General features: G+C 43.7%; 1 protein-coding gene across 1 annotated transcript in view; it reads right to left on the bottom strand.

The window, feature by feature from the left end:
• The window catches only part of ABHD2 (abhydrolase domain containing 2), an 87,812-nt gene that overhangs the window by 32,130 nt on the left and 36,344 nt on the right, over nt 1-19,338 (bottom strand). The window contains exons 2-3 of the mRNA XM_006867125.1: nt 14,393-14,568; nt 9,637-9,804 (exon numbers count right to left, since the gene is read on the bottom strand). Of these exons, the coding sequence (XP_006867187.1) occupies nt 9,637-9,804; nt 14,393-14,568 (344 nt within the window). The remainder of the gene's footprint in view (nt 1-9,636; nt 9,805-14,392; nt 14,569-19,338) is intronic.

The raw sequence follows: 19,338 nt of genomic DNA, 5'->3' as shown, positions 1-19,338 counted from the left end.
CCTTAACAGCACATAGCACCAACAACACAGCAAGTAAAGGAAAAGGCCCTGGTGGTGCTATGTGTTAGGCATTGGACTGCAAACTGCAAGGTCAGTGGTTCAAATCCACTAGCTGCTCTACAGAAGAAAGATAAGACTGTCTGCTTCTGTAAACATTTATAGTCTCAGAAACCCTAGGTAGGGTTGCTATGAGTTGGAATAGACTCTATGTCAGTGGGGAATTTTTTTTTTTAAAGCAAAGTAGTTTTCTAGTTTACCTTGAGATTCCAAAACATAGTTGAAAACAAAGAAACCATGTACTAAACTCAGTATGGAGTCCTGGTGTGGTACTGTGGGTTAATGGGCTGAACTGCAAAATCTGTTTGAACCACAAGGTTGTTGGTTCAAGCTCACCAGCTGCAACTCGGAAACCCTATACAGGGTTGCTATGAGTCAGAACTGACTTAACAGACAATACTGGTTCCTCCTCTCAGCCAGAAAGTCAACAGTCTAGAAATAACTGTTAAAACTCACAAGGAAAGGCTAAATTTAAATCTTTTGAGACCCTTCCCTATGTCAAAGTGTTCCACCTTGGTGTTTTGGTCAGAGATGAGTGCAAAGTTCTTGAAGGCTCCTGATCTATCCTAAGGGACACAGTTAGCTTACGGGGGTCTGAGCCAGGCTGTTAACTTTTCTTCTTTTTCATCTGATATAAAAGAGACTTAAAAAAAAAAAATCCCCCTTTTTTTTGGTCTCCAAATAAAGATCAAACTCTCTAGTCAGAAAACGTCAAGTGTGAGCTGTAGACACAGAGGCCAGAATGCCCACTAACTGGCTAATTCTGGGTTTCAGCTCATTTCCTTGGCTGGTGGATTGCATCCAGCTCTACTTTGCTCCAACATGAATGCTGGACTGTTGGGATAAGGCATTTGGTCAAAGACAAAAAGGGCAGAATGCTTCCTGATTTTCCTGATTTCCTACAGCATTACTGATGAAAATACTCACATTCCAAGTACTGTCTGGACTAGAAAATCAATTGTTGTTGTTGTTGTTAGGTGCAATCGAGTTGGTGCCAACTCATAGCAACCTTATGTACAACAGAATGAAACACTGCCCGGTCCTGGGCCAACGTCACTATTGTTGCCATGCTTGAGCCCATTGATGCTGCCACTTTGCAAATCCATCTCGCTGGGGGTCTTCCTCTTTTACTATGACCCTCCTCCTTACGAAACATGATATCCTTCTCCAGTGATTGTTCCTTCCTGACAGTATGTCCAAAGTATGAGAGATGAAGTTTGGCCATCCTGGTCTCCAAGGAGCACTCTGGCTGTACTTCTTCCAACACAGATCTGTTGGTTCTTTTGGCAGCCCATGGCACTTTCAATATTCTCCTCCAACACCCTAACCCAAAGCATCTTTCTTATTCACTGTCCAGCTTTTGCATGCATATGAGGTTATTGAAAATACCATGACTTGGGTCAGGCGCACCTTAGTCCTCAAGCTGACATCTTTGCTCTTCGACACTTTAAAAAGGTCTTGTGCAGCAGATTTGCAATACGTGTTTTGAGTTCTTGGCTGCTGCTTCCGTGAGTGTTGATGGTTGAGGCAGCACATCAATTAGGCCCATACAAAGGAAGCCAGTGTAGCATTGTTATGTGTTCCAATGAAAGGTTGTCTTGTTGTTAGGTGCTGCCACGTTGGTTCTGATTCATAGGGTTTTCAAAGCTGCAAATCTTTACAGGAACAGAAAGACTTATCTTTCTCCCAAGGAGTGGCTGTTGGGTTTGAACTGCTGACCGACCCTGTAGTTAGCAGTCTAATACTTACTCTACAGTGCTACTAATGAAATGTTAAGCTCTTGAAAATACACTTAAAATATTTTTTTGAAGACTTCTACCTCTTCTTTCATTTCCAAGTGTAATCTATTGGCCTCATCCATGTAAGTGTTGTATACCTGGTCTGGATACAGGATCCTATTTCAATAGGAAAATTTAAAAGACAGTTTGGTATATTCCACCATTGTGGGTTATGCTAGTCATCCACATTTTTTATTTTGGGTCAGATCAGCTAATGTCAAGGAGTTTTGGACTGTAATTTAATTCATCCAAAGGGAAATACTTTGTAATTGAAAAATTCTATAAACTAGATTTCTTGATTTACTGAGGCAAGTAATGAGCAATATATATTTTTTAATGAATGACAATATTGTAGAAGGTTAAAACTCATCCAACAGAGCATGCTGCACTACAACAAAAGTAGCGTGCAAAGTACTGATTTTAAGAGCTGATGCCCACCCCAGATTTGGCAAGGTCACTATTGGAGGCTGGGCAGCTGGGACGCAAGTACAGTGTCCTTCAAGATAATCACCCAGGGCCTGGTTAGACTGAGCTCAATAAAGAAAGAATTTTGTGGTCAAAGAGGTACAGCTTCTCAAACTGGTCCTTGCAAAAGTCCATAGGAGCTGAGCCATAGGGATACAGCTGAAGAAGGGTCGAGGTTATACAGTTACTCAGATAAGCTTTCACCTTTCCCTGCTAAGCCCTGTTCATTGAATGCTGAATGACAGGCTCGTTCCATGTCTCAGGCATTTGCTGAGCATGTCTCCTAAAGTGATCTATACTAGAGGTGGAGAGTAACAAAAACAAATATCAACAGTAAAAACTAAAACCCGATTCCTGTCCTTGAAAAGGCTGCAGTTGATAAATACTCATTTTGGACAAACCCAACCAATATGCTTAGACTAACTATGACTGGGTCCAGTCTCTCTCCATGACCCCATGCCAGATGGGCTGCTGTTCCTCACTAGATGGGGAGCCTCCTGAAGGCAGGGACTCACACTCACACTTGTCTCTTCATAGCAGGGCCTAGACTGATGGAGGATACTGGATGAAGGACAAGTCAGCGTGCAAACACATCAGGCCAGGCTCATGCTGTGACTCTGAGAAGCTCTTGGAGCCTTTTTGGCAAACCTTAGAGGTATCTGATTGAGGACCATTTTCTTATTCCTTAGAAGCACAGGCACGATGTGGTCCCTTGCGTGGAAAGCATGCAATTCCAGAGCAGAGCCTCGGACTGTACTACCAGGGTTTGAAAGCTGGATCTCCCCCTTGTCAGCTCTGTGGTCTTGGGCAAGTTATTCAACCTTGGCTATGTCTCAGTTTCATCATTTATAAAAGGTAGACAACTGATTTAATACATAAAAGGAACTCAGAAGAGTACTTGGCATACATCAAGTGCTGTATAAAACCACTTATATAGCAAACTGAACTGAACTTTCATGGTGACCCCAAGTGTGTCAGAGCAGAGCTGTGCGCCATAGAGTTGGTTTTTTTTTTAATGTTTTATTGTGAATTATGTGATAGTTTACATGGGAGAACATTAGCTTTACATTCATCCTATCATATATAATTTCATTGCCATAGGTACAGTCCCCTCTATGCATCATGAAACAACCAAAAGGTACACCCCACAAGCCTGCCCCTCAGTCGTCAGCACACAGCCCCTCTCTCTCTCTGGGTCTAGAGTTCCCAGCCGCTCCATCTCTCCACGTCATCATCTCTGCCTCCATTTCTGGCGTCACTGCTTCTCTGGGTAAGGTCCCGCACTCTGCTCTTCTCCCTTGATGATCCCAGGGACCTCCGTTCCTGGACTACAAAGTCAACCACTCCCCTCCTTTTGCTACAAAACATCTACCTCTACATTTCCAACCCTCACAGTCAGTCCTGATAACAATTATTCACTGTTGTACCACAAGAGTCTTATCCCCATCTCCTTTCATCAGCCCCGCCCAGACAGGTTGGAAACCACTCAGTGGATCTATGGAGTTTTGAGTAGCTGATTTTTGGGAAGATGATCACCAGACATTTCTTCCAAGGTACCTGTGGGTAGACTCAAACCACCAACCTTTTAGTAAGCAGCTGAATACACTGCCCATTTGCATCACCTAAGAACTCCAAATGCTATATAAATGATAGTTATTAATAACTATGTAATGATTATTGTTGTTAAGTGCTGTTGCGTAAGTTCTGACTCACAGCAAGCCTGTATATTGTTTCCAAGGAGCAACTGCATTTGAACCACCAAGCTTGCTGTTAGCCAATTCAGCACTTATCCTACACTGCCACACGGGAACTCCATGGTAATGACTTCCACCAGCAGAGTCGGGGAAAATATTTTTTTAAATGTTAGAATGTCCTCCTGTTCCTCATTGTTATAATGACCAGTACCTGAGAGAGGAAACGCAGCAGAGATATGGAGTTGAGACTAAGAATCACACAGACCTTGGATCACATGGTTTGGATCCTGGTACTGCCACTTACAAGTCGTGGGATCTCCTAGGAAAGGCACGAAACCTCTCTAAGCTTCAACTTCCTCATCCAGTCGTATCTGAGAAAAGGTCCAACAATAAGAGAGCAATACTTATATGGTTTGGAATAGAGTTGGCTTGACCAATGGGAAAAGGTCTTTTATGACTGTTTAAGAAAGAGAAGTCTGAGGGGGGTGCATGACAGGCAAGGAAGGACACAGGACTTCGAGTTAACACCCCTTTAGTTTTCTTCTTATCAAGACCCCAGTTTCAAAAGGCCAAAGGGGTCCTGAGGGTGCCTGGAAGCCTCACATCTGCTCAAGAGGGAAGCAGTTTGCATAGATAGAGCTCACACAGCCATGAGGTACACCAACTCCAGACATGCTAGCTTGTAAAATGTCAGTTTACATCTGCAACCTGTGACTTTAGTCTAACGAACGCTTTCTATGGGCCAAGCAGGACTCTAGGCACCTGCGAGCTACATCGGGGGTGGGGTGGGGGGTGGGGTAGAGTGGACTTTTGCAATGGAAAGACCGATACTAAACATGGAAACAATGATGATTTAATCAAATCAGGCGCTACATCAGGCCTATAGATTACAATTGGCTGACAGATTTCTTATAATACTTTTAATAGTCTCTCTGGATTTCCAACCATAGGTCTGTGGATTGAGCCCACCAGCCACCCTGAGGGAGAAAGATGAGGCTTTCTGCTCCCACAAACATTTACAACCTCAGAAACTCTAGTCAGGGTTCCTGTGACTTGGAATCAACTTGACTGCACTTAACAACCAAGTCTGTCTTGAAAAACATGTGAAGTTATTTGCTAAGGACCAGTAAATAGGCACAAGTAAGCCAGTGCTTACCTTGCTTACTGGGCAATATGACCTTGTCCAGCAGCCAGCAAGTTGCAGAAATACTCTTGTTGTTGTTAAGTGCCATCGAGTCAGTACTGACCCATAGTGACCTTATGCACAACAGAATGAAACACTGCCTGATCCTGGGCCAACCTTACTACTGTTGCCATGCTTGAATCCATTGATGCTACCACTTTGCCAGTCCATCTCGCTGGGGGTCTTCCTCTTTTTCTCTGATCCTCCACCTTACCAAACATGATATCTTCCAGCAAATGGTCCCTCTTGACAATATATCTGAAGTATGAGAGATGAAGTTTGGCCATCTTGGCCTCCAAGGAGCGCTCTGGCTGCACTTCTTCCAACACAGATCTGTTGGTTCTTTTGGTAGCCCATGGCACTTTCAATATTCTCCTCCAACACCATAACTCAAAAGCATCAATTCTTCTATGGTCTTGCTTATTCACTTAGAAATACTTATTCACCCAGAAACGCTCTAGGGTCTGCTGATCTGTGTGTGGCCTGAATTCTGTTTGGAAGGCTCTTTTGTGGTCTTTACATGTCTTCCTATCATTTGGGTCTTGACCAAGATGTCACCTCTTCAGAGGCTCCTTCCCTAGCTCCCTCCCCCCTCCAATGTCGCCCACCCAACCCCCAGCATTCTCAGTTGAACCATCCCCTTCACATCCCTTTGTGCCATGTGTGCTGCAGGCAGATGAGGGGTCCAGTCTGAGCTGCCACAGCCAGGGTGCCAGCATGAGTGAAACGTTGGATTTCCTTAGCATAATTAAGGCTGGTCTAGCTAAGGTCAGTGGTTCAAACCCATCAGTTGCTCCTCGGAAACCCCATACAGAGTCCACTATGAGTCGGAACTGGCTCAACTGCACTTAACAACAATACTTAAGGTTGTACTTTTGTTTTCCTGGATGTTTTTTAATTTTCTTCAGCTTCAACTTGAAGTTGCATATGAACAATTGATGGTCTGTTACAGAGTCAGTCTCCGGCCTTGCTCTGACTGATGATACTGAGCTTCTCCATTATCTCTTTCCCCAGATGTAGCCTATTTAATTCCTGTGTATTCCATCCTGTGGAGGACCATGTGTACAGTCATTGTCTATGTTGTTGGAAAAAGGCATTGGCAATGAAGAAGTCACTGGTCTTGCAGAATTCTCTGATGAGATCTCCAGCTATCGTTTCTATAACCAAGGTCATATTTTCTAGCTACCAATCGTTCTACTTTGGTTTCAACTTTCACATTCCAGTCACCAGTAATTAGCAACACATCTTGATTGCATGTTTGGTTAATTTCACTACTGTAGAAGTCAGTAAAAATCTTTAATTTCGTCATTTTTTTGGTTAGTGGTCGGTACGTGATGACATTGTTTAAGTTGTGCAACCTCTCTATTTACTTGTACAGTTCTCCTGAAACAAATGGTAACAACAAGAAAAGGAATCAGGTGAATTACTTTGAAAACTCTGATTGCTAAAGCTCTCTAATCCCCATGGCTTTTCCATGGCCAGGACCAGCCCTCCAGCTCAAATCCTGCTGGTCGGTCTCCAAATCCATCATGCTTAGAGGCAACTGGCACATGTCATTTTTCCTGGATCGTCCTTCTTGCAGCCCACTCCTCTTCCGTGTATGAGTTCTAGCCCATCCTCGCCTTCGAGGACCCAGTTCCAATGCTTTTGCTTGGAGAATGCTTCCTTCCCAACTCAACTCCTCACCTAGCAGAGCCAGGCTGGTCTGCACGCTACCACAGCACGCCTACTATACCCCTCTCTGAATGTGCTCACCACACTATGTTGTCATTAACTTTTCCCCCTATATTTTCTTTGCTTTGTTATTGTTGAGAATATACACAGCAAAATGTACACCAGCCCAACAGTTTCTACATGTACAATCCAGGGACATTGTATTTTTCGAGTTGTAGAATCATTCTCATCCTCCATTTCTGAATCTGTTTCTCCCTTATTAACATAAACTCACTGCCCACTAAGGTTTCTATCGAATCTTCCAGGCTGCTGTTGTCAGTTTGATACCATCTTACAAGATCATAATGCTCAGTGCAATTGTTATTATTTTATAGTCTTTCTTCCCCTGCATAGCGCTTATTTATCTGGGTCACACAGAGCACAGCCAGTCTCTTGTTAGCATTCACAGACTTTCAAATGTTTGAGTAAGAATAACTCCTGACACATAGGCACGCAACTGCCTACACGGCCCTTATAATAACCCACGCCTCATTGTAACCCATTCTACAGTCGAAGAATCTGGAACTCAGGTTCAGCAAACTAGTCAAGGCAACACAGCTGGTCAGGCAAGGCTGGGGTATCTGGTTCCAGAGGCCTGATTTCAGCTCCCTTCTGATCACGTCCAACATGGAGCCTACTCTTGTCTGCTCCCTCAACCATGGGACTCCCTGACCCAGTGTGGTGATGTCCCCCAGTCTGGTCTCTAGTGTCCTTGGGTGATCTAGCTGTTCTATTCATTCTGAGATGATACTGGGAGCTGAGGCAGCCACACCCAGACTCCAGATTTAACCCTTCTACTGACTGGCTGTATGTCTTTGCTCCAATTATTTAACTTCTTTGTGTCTCTGCTTTTTCTTTTTTCTTATGAGAATGTTACTGTCTTGTGGGCTTGCTATGGTGAAGAAAGGCATACTATGTCTAGGTAAGACAGCAGTGCCTTGCTGGTATTTCTGGTTTGTTGTTGGCACACTGTGCTTCAGATAGTGCATGTCCCTCTGTCCCAGGCCTTTGTGGCCAAGCCATGGCCCCCTATCCTCTACTCATACGGATGGATATTTATGTCCAAGTGCAGGGTCATTAGTCTTTGTGGCTTCCACTTTCATTCAACTCTGCTTGTTTCTGCCTTTGAATCCACTTCTGGACCCACTATTTCCTACACGTCTGTGTCATGGATGCATGTGAACATTCGCCTGTCCCTTCAAGCCACCGACCACACTGTTACACAGAACTGCTGTTGGGTGCTGTTGAGTCAGCTGGAAAACTGGTCCCTTTCAGAGGGTAGCAGTGAATCCAAAGGAGGAAGCGGGGGAGACGGGGTGAAACACACACTCCGCCTGCACACAGCACCGGTTACAGCCCTACGTGTCCCACCAGGAGACCATGCACTCACTTGTCATAAATGGCAGCACACACTGGGGCAGCCTTGCTGGAGGACAGCACACACCAAGAGCCCAAAAATGTCAACTGGAAACTGACTCCAAACGAGTCATTAAAGAGAAGAAAAAAAAAATTCTGTTTTTTCTGTTTTTCTTCTCTTTAATGTGCAAGATATTTATTGCATCATTAATCAAAATGTAAAAAACCCCCAAACATCAAAACCCTAAATACATAACGTCAACTCCCTGCAAAGTGGAATGGTTAAAAAAACAGTAACAGAATGACAATGGCAATCTGACTTTTAAAAAGATTAAATATGAGGGGGATATTTTTAAAAACTTGTGGAAAAATTCCACTTATCTTATAATTCCATTTTCCCATGAATTTTTGAAGCCTCCTTGTAGAATACTGTATCGTATGCACACAGAGTTATGGTAGTGAATATAATACAAAGTGATTTAAACTAAGTCACCATGGATACATCCGAAGGGGCTTCAAGAAGTTTGTGGGAAAATGGTATTATCTTTCTGTTCCATTTTTCCATAAAACTTTTGAAGCCACCTCATATACTGTGCTCGCAACTAAACAAGAAACTATTTACGTATAGAAATCGACAGAATGGGAGGCTGAAAGGAAGAAGAGAAAAATTAGTTATGGTGAGATTCTAGATATTGTATAGGTTGCTCTCCATTAAAACACTTACAATTTATTTGGTCACATATATCTCAAATGTACGTGCCTATGTAGAAATACATATGTGTGTTCATTATTTATGTGTGGATAGATAATCTGAAAGGAAAGATAAAGTAGAAGCAAGAATGAGCAACAAAGTAGACAAAGCCTCCACTACCAACCATAGGGCTTCACTCAGTTACAAAGCTAGCGTCTAAATATGGGATCTATTGCCTGTTTTTAAGGTACTTGAAATCCGATCAGTTGCTAAGGTATCAGGTTCCTTTGTAACCCATGTTCACGTGCCTCATCACTACCCTGACAGTCACAAAAGTCCAAGGAGTGAGCGTCCAGATGGCCAAGTGTGGCAGGCCGTGAGCTGAGCTGCTCCATCTGCCCGGCTCCCCATCTGCTCTGACACTTAGAAGCAGGAGACCTTGGGCACTACCTTCCCCCGGGAGCTTCGGTTTCTGCCTCTATGAGACGGAAGGGCTGATGCCATCATAAATGCCCAGTACGAGTTGGCAGCTGTCAGTCTTGTGCCCTGCCATCTCTCCTGCTCCACTTACCCCTGCTTGCTCTTGTAAACAGAACATCCACTCAGAACTCTAAAATCAGGAAACAGTAGTAGCTGTGCACTTGTAGTGAGAACCAGAAAAAGGACGGACTCCATCTGCTTGGCTGTGCCCGTGCTTACCGTAGGTGAACATGCGTGGTGAGGTGAGTTCAATGTTGGGCAGGGCACCCAGGTGGTTCAGCACGGCACACCGGTAGCCATTTTTCTGGGCATAGTCGACGAAGGTGCGGATGTACTGCTTCTCGCTGTGATTGGCAATCCCAGGGCAGATGACCATGGTGATGTCATCTACAGGGAGAAGAAGGAGATCCCATTGTAGTTAGTCAAGGGAGGCGTGACAAATGGGCATAATGACACTTCACTGGCTTAGAGACTGGCAGGGGACCTTATACATTTTTGCACTAGATTCTCTGGGATACACTATCTTTCCCTCCTAGTTGGTGCTGCCCATAGGAACACCTCTCAGACTATTTATGGTGAAGGACAAGTTTAACAGTTTTTAACCCATCATGGACAGATCCATTTGACAAATGCAATAAAAATGAATCACTAGAAAGATAAATGAAAAAGTATATACCTCAATTAAAAAAATGATTAGATTCAACAGATCACTTGAAATGTTAGACCAATTTCCCAACATTACTCACAATTTCTGCACTTATTTCCCTACAAACATGACAGATGCTTCACGAGTCAGCACTGGGGTGTGGACCACATTTTGAGGAGCACTAGTTGCTGTATTCCAACCTAGGATTACTTCAGGATGTCCAGTCTTTTCTGGAAAGGACAAGTGGAAAAGATACTTCTTTGCATCCTTAGCTCCCAGCACTGTTTTGACAAATAGCTTGGTACTGTCAAGTGCCCTTCCACTCATGGTGACTCCACATGTATCAGACTAGAGCTGTGCTCCATAGGATTTACAGAGGCTGCTGTTTCAGAACTGGATTACCAGGTCTTTCTTTCAAGGTGCCTCGGGATGGACTCAAGCCTCCACCCATGAACTCCTGACACATAACTAGTATTAATTACTTGTTGAGTGAATATATCAATTAGAAAAAGAAGTAGTTTTTACCCAGACCCTTTTGCCAGCAACTAGACTTTCAGGTATCTATCCTACAGCTACACTTGTATATATGCAAAATAATGTTTTTATATTATAGACTGTAATGGCAAAAGCTTGAACACGATCTAATTGTCCAGAAACAGGAATTTGGATAAGTAAATTATGGCCTATCCAAATGATGAAATGTTATGTAGTCCTTAAAAAGAATATGACATCTTTATATAAATGGATAAGGAGCTCTGGTAGCGTAGTGGTTACGAATCGGGCTGCGAACCTTAAGGTCAGCGGTTCGAAACTACCAGCTGCTCCGCGGGAGAAAGATGAGGTTTTCTACTCCCGTAAGGATTTACACCCTCGGAAACACTGTACAGGGTTCGCTATGGGTTGGAACTGACTCGACGGCACTTAACAAACTTAACAAATATAAATGGATATGTGTCTGGGGTCTTAAAAGTTTGCAAGTGGCCATCCAAGGTACAATAATTGATCTCTATTCTCCTAGAGCAAAAAAAGAAGAGTCAGGAACAGGAAGAGGATATGGGATGTGCGGCTAACTGCCTCCAGGAATAACTCCCCGCTTTGCCGTGAGATCAGGACTGGTTGGTGCCCAGTTATCATTACTGAACATTTGAACAAAGATTCTATAGAGGAATCTCGATCCAAAGGGGGAAAATGCAGAACAGAATTTCAAACTGTCATGAACTCCATAATTTCTAGAGCCATGGGGTCTGGATGAACCCCTGAAACAACTGCCCTGAGATCACCTTTAAACCATAAACCAGAAATACCCCCTTTCATTGTCTTAAAACCAAACAGTGGTTTGACTGAACTAGTCAAAAAAGGCCTGCCTTGAGCATTATGTGCTTTCTAGATCTATCTCTACAGGATCAAATCGACAACAGCAACTCCAAAGATTAGACACGAACTTTAGGGGGCGGTGAGTTTATGTTAGTGGGGGAACAAGTTAGAAAAAGACATTGAGGATAGTTATACAACTCTAAGAATGTAATCAACGTCCCTGGACTGTACATGTAGAAACTGCTAAATTGGTGTATGCTTTGTTGTGTATATTCTCAACAACAACAAAAAATTTTTTTAAAGTGAATTCCTTGGAATGCAAACACTGCCTTCCCTAGAACTACTTGCACGCATCCCTTTTGCAGGCAGGCTGGGTTAGTATTGGAAGTGGGGAAGGGGTAGGGACAACAGAAGGACACAAGCAAGTGCAACAAAGAATCAAAGTTTTTATCTTTCCCAACTTCCCACCTTGGTCCTGTTGCTCAGAAGGGAAATGGCCAAATCAGATTTTCTGTTTTAACCATAGAAGAAGTAAAAGCATTCAAAACAAAAGATAAACAATTAACTGTGTGGGTCGGACCCGACTCGATGGCACTGAACAACAACAACAACAACAATGGATTAATTATGTCCCTGAAAATATGTGTTATAAATCCTGACCAGGAGTCCTAGTGTGGCGCTGTAGGATAAGCACTGGACTGCACCAGCCACTCCTTGGAAACCCTATATAGGGTTGCTAGGAGTCAGAACCAACTAGACGGTATTTAATAATAACAACAACAGGCGTGTGGTTATAATCCCATTTAGGAATGAGTTGATTCATGTCAATAGGGCAGAATTAGTGTAAAGTGTGCCTAAGTTGATCTCTTACAAAACATAAAAGGGGCAGATTAAGCAAGTTAGGGAGGAGAAAAATAAGATGCCAAGCTACCAGGAGATTTCCAAGGAACCAGGAAATAGAAGCCAAAGAAAGAGACCAGGACCCTTCTTCAGAGCCAGCAGCGAGAGAGAACGCATTCCCCGAGAACTGGCATCCTGAATTTGAACTTCCAGCCTCCTAAAGATGAGAAAATACTTTCTGTTTGTTAAATCCACCCACTTGTGGTATTTTTGTTACAGCAATAGATATGTAAGATACTGTAGGTATGTTAAAATAATATTTGATGGACCAGTTACAAGATTTATAAACATAATGTGAACTTCTAACCTGTAAATCTCTTCCTTCCGTGCCTGTTGATTGGGAGCCTACTGTCCTGGCCTCTGGAGATTCTTACAATCTAGCAGACAGCTAATAAACAATTACACAAATAGGCTTAAAGAGCGGTGGTTAGCACGAAGAAATACAAGCTCTATGATGTAACAAGTTTCCTAGGAAGCAAATGCTAGGTAGGGGAGTCAGGGGCAGTCTCTCTGAAGAGATGACAACTCAGCTGCAGCCTGAATCCATGGAGGAAGCTGTCTGACTGTCTGAAGAAGCATATTCCACACAGCGGGAACAAAGATGGCTCCTTAGTCACCAGCTACTCAGTAGCTCTGGTGTTAGGTGCCATCAAGTCAGTACACAACAGAACGAAACCCTGCCGTGTCCTGTCCCATCCTCACAATTGTTATGTTGGAGCCCATGGCTGCTGCCACTGTGCCAATCCATCTCCTTGGGGGCCTTCCTCTTCTTCCTTGACCTTCTACTTTACTAACCATGATGTCTTTCTCCAGGGATTGACCCTTTCTGATAATATGTCTGAAGTATGAGAGGAATGTCTTGACATCCTGGCTTCTAAGGAACACTCCAACTGTAGCTCCAGTTACTTTAAATAACTGAGAATTATGTTTATTGGAATTGACCCATAAATATTTATTTTTGTTGCTAATTGCCATGGTGTAAGTTCTGACTCATAGGGACCCTGTATAGGACTTCCGTGGAGTGGCTGGTTAGTTTGAACCACCAACCTTGCAGCTAGCAGTCCAGTACTTCTATACTACAGCACCACACTAGGACTTCTTTAGAAAACTAGCTACCTTTGAATGCTATGGAATTTTAAAGGCATGATCTTGTCCAGTAGAAGGGATGATCAAATGATGCTGGTATCTAATTCCACTTCAGAAAACGTTCTCAATATTTAGCATTTTATAACGAGTCTTTACTGTGTCAGGTAAGGTGCCCTAGTGGAACAGTGGTTAAGCACTTGGCTGTTAACTGGAAGACTGAAGGTTCAAACCTGCCAGCTGCTCTATGAGGGAACGATGTGGCAATCTGCTTTTGGAGAGTACAGCTTTGGAAAAGGACCTCTGTGAAGCAGTTCGCCTCTGTTCAGTAAGGGCACTCGGAGTTGGAACCGACTCAATGGTATGAGGTAAATGAGTATCGTAGGCTGGACAGAGGAATGCAAAAATCTGGAAGCTATGGAAACTGGTGCTGTTGTTCCTGACAAGTCCCAGACTCCTGCATGATAAAAATGCGCTTAATGTATCTTTTTTGTCCACGGAAACCTAAGCTGAGGGATTCTTAGAGCTTTTTCATCCACAGTTAACCAGCTAACAAAAATCAACCTCTGCTGCATGGCTGAGCTTCAGGTTCCTTGTCAGTCAAGTGGGGATGACATTAACATCGATCTCACAGGGCAGGTGAGAGGATTAAGAGAGATAATAGTATCTATAAAGCACCAAGAACAGTCCTGGTTTCTGTTGCTATCATCAACAGAAGCCTTGGGATGCCTGGCCTTTATCCATCAACCTTCCAAGTTAGCAGCTCAACGCTTAACCTCTCATCTCCTTACATCAAGCTTCTGAACTTCACAAGGGGATGAAAATAATTGCACGCAATAATGCTATCTTAAGAGCTTTACATGGAGACTTCCTAGGACACGGTGCTAATCCCAGCACAATGCTCCCAATGACGTATGTCAGCCGATGTCCTCACAGCCCTAGATGCAGTAGACGGAGCTGTGGTATGCTCGTTCATAGTGTTTCCTCCTTAACCTGCTCTCCTTTTCTGAGTGACGGCCTAAGCTAGCTCACCTCCAACACAGTGCTCTGCCAACGGCTCAAAGAGGTCGAAAGTCGAAGTGGCTCCATCAATCATGGTGATGAACTTCCGGTGTCCGTAGGGATGCGGTGACCTCACCCTTCCCATCTTCCCATACAAGGCTGTCTGGATGTGTCCACTTTTCCCCCAGATCAATGGTGGAATGTATCTAAGAAAGAAGAGAAAGAGGTCACTTTTCTCTATTGTCATTGAATGCCGCTCTGAAAAACCTCTGAGCAGAAGTCTTAAACTTAGTGAAGCTTTGTTTTTTTTTCTGACAAATTCTGTACATGAAGTAAAAATACACAGTCGCTATAAGTTGGAACTGACTCGACAGCACGTGGTAATGTTGTTACTGTTGTTGAGTGCTGTCGAGTCAGTTCTGACTCACAGGGACCCTGTATAGGGTCTCCGTGGAGTGGTTGGTGGTTTGAACCACCGACCTTGAGGTTCAACCAGATCTTCCGGTTCAGTACTTTATCCTACAGTGCTACACCAGGACTCCAATTGTTGTTGGTGAGTGCTATTCAATCAGTTCTGACTCATAGTGAACCTGTATAGGGTGTAAATATAGGATAATTTTTCTAACCTTCACCTGTGTCATGATTTACCCTCTCCCCTTATCCATTGGTGTGGTGCTGTGGGGTAATGCGTCAGTCTGCAAAGCCGTTTGAACTGCATGGTCAGCTGTTCAAGCTCACCAGCTGCTCCTTGGAAGCCCTATACAGGGTCATTATGGGTAGGAATCGACTTGACAACATTTAACAACAACAATTTACTCATTAATGCAGCCTGAATCAGATTAGTTTACGAAATCAACCAGGACATGCTTTTACAGTGAGGATTTCACACTTTGAGTGTAAAGAAATTCAACATGGGTTATCTACATAATATGGATGAGAAGAAACCATTGATACATTTTGAACACATTCTACTTAACAGGGTTAACCTCATTATCAAATGACTTGATGTATATAAAACAGCTAACAATGTCCCCTTCTCAGCACCTCCCCCCGCCAACCATAAATGTTCATTTCTTTCCCTTCCTCACACAAAACAGGCCACAATCCTGCTGCTCAGTTAGCGTAGGAAGGTCGGCAAGCAACTCCGGCAGCCCATAAGTGTCTGCTCCAGTGAAGGTCCTGAAAGAGCAGGGCGTTGTAAATATTTACTGGATTCAACTAATGAAGGATCAAGGCTTGTTAGTCTAAGCCAGGCAGATGCCTCCCTAACAACTGTCATTTGTGAAAACATAGTGACTCTGGCACTTGGTCGGAAAAGCAAACATCACAAACTAGTTAATTACTGTGAAAACAAGGTGCTCCAAGTTACAAAGGACAAATGATGATTATTCCCCAGCTGATGATTGATCCCCAGCACAGATGAGCTGGGTTCACAAGATGAGCCGGCCGGCTGAAGCTGCTGATGGCCCTGCCTTAATGTCGTAATGGTTGTTGTTGTTAAGTGCCGTCAAGTCAGTTCTGATTCAGCGACCCGGTATAGGGCTTCTCAGGAGCAGCTGGTGAGTTTAAACTGCCAACCTTGTGGTTTGCAGTCCAGTGCTGATCCTACGGTGCCACACCAGGAGTCCTATGCATATTGTTGTTAGTAAGTGCTATCCAGTTGGTTCTGACTCACAGCGACCCTGTACAGGGTTTCTGAGGAGCAACAGGTGCTGCAATCTAGTATGGCGCTGTAGGATCATCACTGGACTGTGAACCACGAAGTCAGCAGTTCAAACCCACTAGCAGCCTTGGAAATCCTGTACAGCATTCTCAATGAATCGGAACTGACTCAACAGCACTTAGAAAACAACAACAATCTAAAACAGGTAATGGTACCAGTTCTTTGTCTGTATTACATCACAGTGGTGAGAGTTTCATGAATAGTTTACTTTGTATTGGACAGCTCATGCCTACCTATCGTATTTCTCAAATCCAGCTGATCCTAGGAGCCCTTTATAAACCAGATTTGCTCTTTTCTGGTTTTGTCTGTAATTCATTAAATCTACGTAAGTTTAAGAAGGGTACCGAAGCTACCACCTATGTAAAACAAGTCCCTCTTTGGGGAGTGGGGAGGTGAGAGAAAAGTATTTTAAGACCATGGACTGCCAAAAGAACCAATAGATCTGTTTTGGAAGAAGTGCAGCCAAAGTGCTCCTTGGAGGCCAAGATGGCTAAGCTTCGTCTCTCATACTTTGGACATATTGTCCGGCGGGAACAGTCGCTGGAGAAGGATGTCATGCTGGGTAGGGTGGAGGGTCAGAGAAAAAGAGGAAGACCCCCAATGAGATGGATCAGCCAGGTGGCATCATTGATGGACTCAAGTGTGGCAGTGGTAGTGAGGTTGGCCCAGGATCGGACATTGTTTCGTTCTGCTGTGCATGGGGTAAGCTATGAGTCGGTTCCGACTCGATGGCACGTGACAACAACAACAACAAAGGACATAAATCACACACAGAAAAGCACCACAGGTGTGAACATCAGCCCAGATGTCATGGTGTTTGGGAAACTGATGAAGGCATTTATAAGTGATGAGTACATTATGATGTAACAAAAAAAATCAAGTCTATAACATAAAAATAATGACAATTGGCCCTTCGGATATTATACAAGATACAGATGGAGACTTTACAACGGGTTTCAGACTTCCACGTTGAACAACAAATGTGCATGAGGGGAGGGGCGTGACCCAAGAAACCAACTCCTGCTTGCTTCTGGAAGAAAGTTAGAAGACAATTTTGTCATGATATAAATTTAAAATAGGACTATGCTAAGGTTAAAAATGTTAGATGAATGTGTAGGTTTCATGTAACTAAGTTCTGATCCTGTTTAGAATGCAGTTTGATATCTGACAATGTGGCATAAGAATATATTTTCCTTCTGGCTGTGCACAGATTTCCCATGGAACGATGACACATGTGACCATCTCGATGCCATGCTCCCTCTCTCTGAAGCTTGGCAACAGTCCCCCAGCTGGCCTCCTGGCCTCTGGTCTTGCTATTACTCCATCATCCACCCCACTGCAGCTGCTGGAGGGATAATCTAATCATACAAGTCTGTACACTGCCCTCCCTTATGTGGGTTCTAATGGAGCCTAGCAGGCCTGTCACATCCTGGGACCTGCTGAACCTCTTTCTTCCTAAGCTCAAGGAACCTGAAACACAGCCGACTCCACTTCGAATGGGCACGCCTTGTTCTAAGCTACGTGTTTGCTCATTCTGTTTCCTCTTCCTGGATTGTGCCTCTCTCTGTTCACGCTCAATTTCTTCTGACCAGCTACTACTTGACTTTCAAGCAGTGCTGCCCCTTTTCTGGGCACTCTGTGGTGGCTTGTCTGGAAATGTAGCTCCTGCTGTGCACAGCTCACCCTAACATCCAGTGAAGGTCTCCCCTCACTCCTCACTGCAGGACCCGGCGCCCATTCACCTATGTGGTGCTCTCTAGGGCTCATAACACACATCAAGCACTTACAAAAGATTTGCTGAAATGACCCACCACATCTAAAAAGGCAAATATCTATTTTTAAAAACGTTAGTTGTGATCGGTTCTGACTCTTGGTGACCCCGTGTGTGCACAGCAGAACTGCTCCATAGGGTTTTCAAGGCTGAGACTTTGTGAAGCAGATCACCAGGCCTTACTTCTGAGGTGCCTCGGGGTGGGTCTGAACTGCCCACATTTTTGTTAGTACTCCAGAACTCAGTGCTGGTCTGGCATTGTAGGAGAATCACTGGCCTGGTAACTGAAACGTTGGCAGTTCAAACCTACCAGTCGCTCCTGGGAGAAAGGTAAGGTTACAGCCTAGGAAACCTATATAAGGTTGGAACTGACTTGACAACACTTAACATCAACAAACCAAACACCTAAATCAGTGGTGGGAAACCTTTTTTCTTCCAAAATTTATAACATCATTTGTGGGCTTATACAAAGTTATCGACTTAAAAATCAGCCTGCTATGTTTTGTCAAACATTTAATTAACTCACCCCAAGTGTGATGGCTGACTTGTGGTGTGGCACTGTGGATCAGCACTGGGCTGTGAACCACAAGGTGGGAGGTTCAAACCCACCAGCTGCTCCTCGGAAACCCTACACGGGGCGGCTATGAGTCAGACTCGACTCGATGGCACTTAACAACAACAGCAATGTCATGGCTGGAACTGCAGTTGCCTGGGTAGGGCCAGACCAAATGACTTTGTGGGTCTTAGTTTTCCATCCCTGACTTACACAATGTTAATTTGTTGACTATCAAATGGTTGGTGTTCCACGTCTTCTGAATCTGGTTTGAATTTCTGGCAGTGCCCTGTCAATGTACTGTGGCAACTATTTTTTATCTTTAGCAAAATTTAACTTACATGTGATATTAATTATATTGTCTGATGATTTCTGCATTCTGTTGGGTCACCTCTTTTTGGAATGGGCACAAATATGGATCTCTTCCAATCAGTTGGTAATGCACGTAGCTGTCTTCCAAATTTCTTAGCATAGAGAGTGAGCGTTTCCAGTAATGCATCAATTTGTTTGAAGATTCCAGTTTGTGTTCCGTGAATTCCTAGAGCCTTGTTCTTTGCCAATGCCTTCAGTACAGCTTGGGCTTCCTCCTTCAGCACCATTGGTTCTTGATCATATGCTATCTCTTGAAATGGCTGAACATCAGCTGTTTCTTTTTGTTACAGTAACTCTGTGTATTCCTTCCATCTTCTCTTGAGTCTTCCTGTATTATTCAATATTTCGTACACTGCTATCAAGTTGTTTCCTGTTGCAGACCGTGTAAGACTAGTCAGAGGTTCGAGGCCCTCTAGGGCAGAGTGTAACAAATGAGGCCACTGGCAGTTAATGGCAAATTGCTTTCATATTAATATTCAGGTATATATATTAAATTAATACACTGGAGCCTTTGAAAATCCACAGATAAATGTGATATTTTCCTAAAGCCAAGACTA

This window comes from Chrysochloris asiatica, unplaced genomic scaffold (assembly GCF_000296735.1).
Source record: "Chrysochloris asiatica unplaced genomic scaffold, ChrAsi1.0 scaffold00101, whole genome shotgun sequence".
Taxonomy (NCBI): Eukaryota; Metazoa; Chordata; class Mammalia; order Afrosoricida; family Chrysochloridae; genus Chrysochloris; species Chrysochloris asiatica.
The sequence above is the reverse complement of the archived record's forward strand: the minus strand, read 5'-3'. Positions and strand labels throughout refer to the sequence as shown.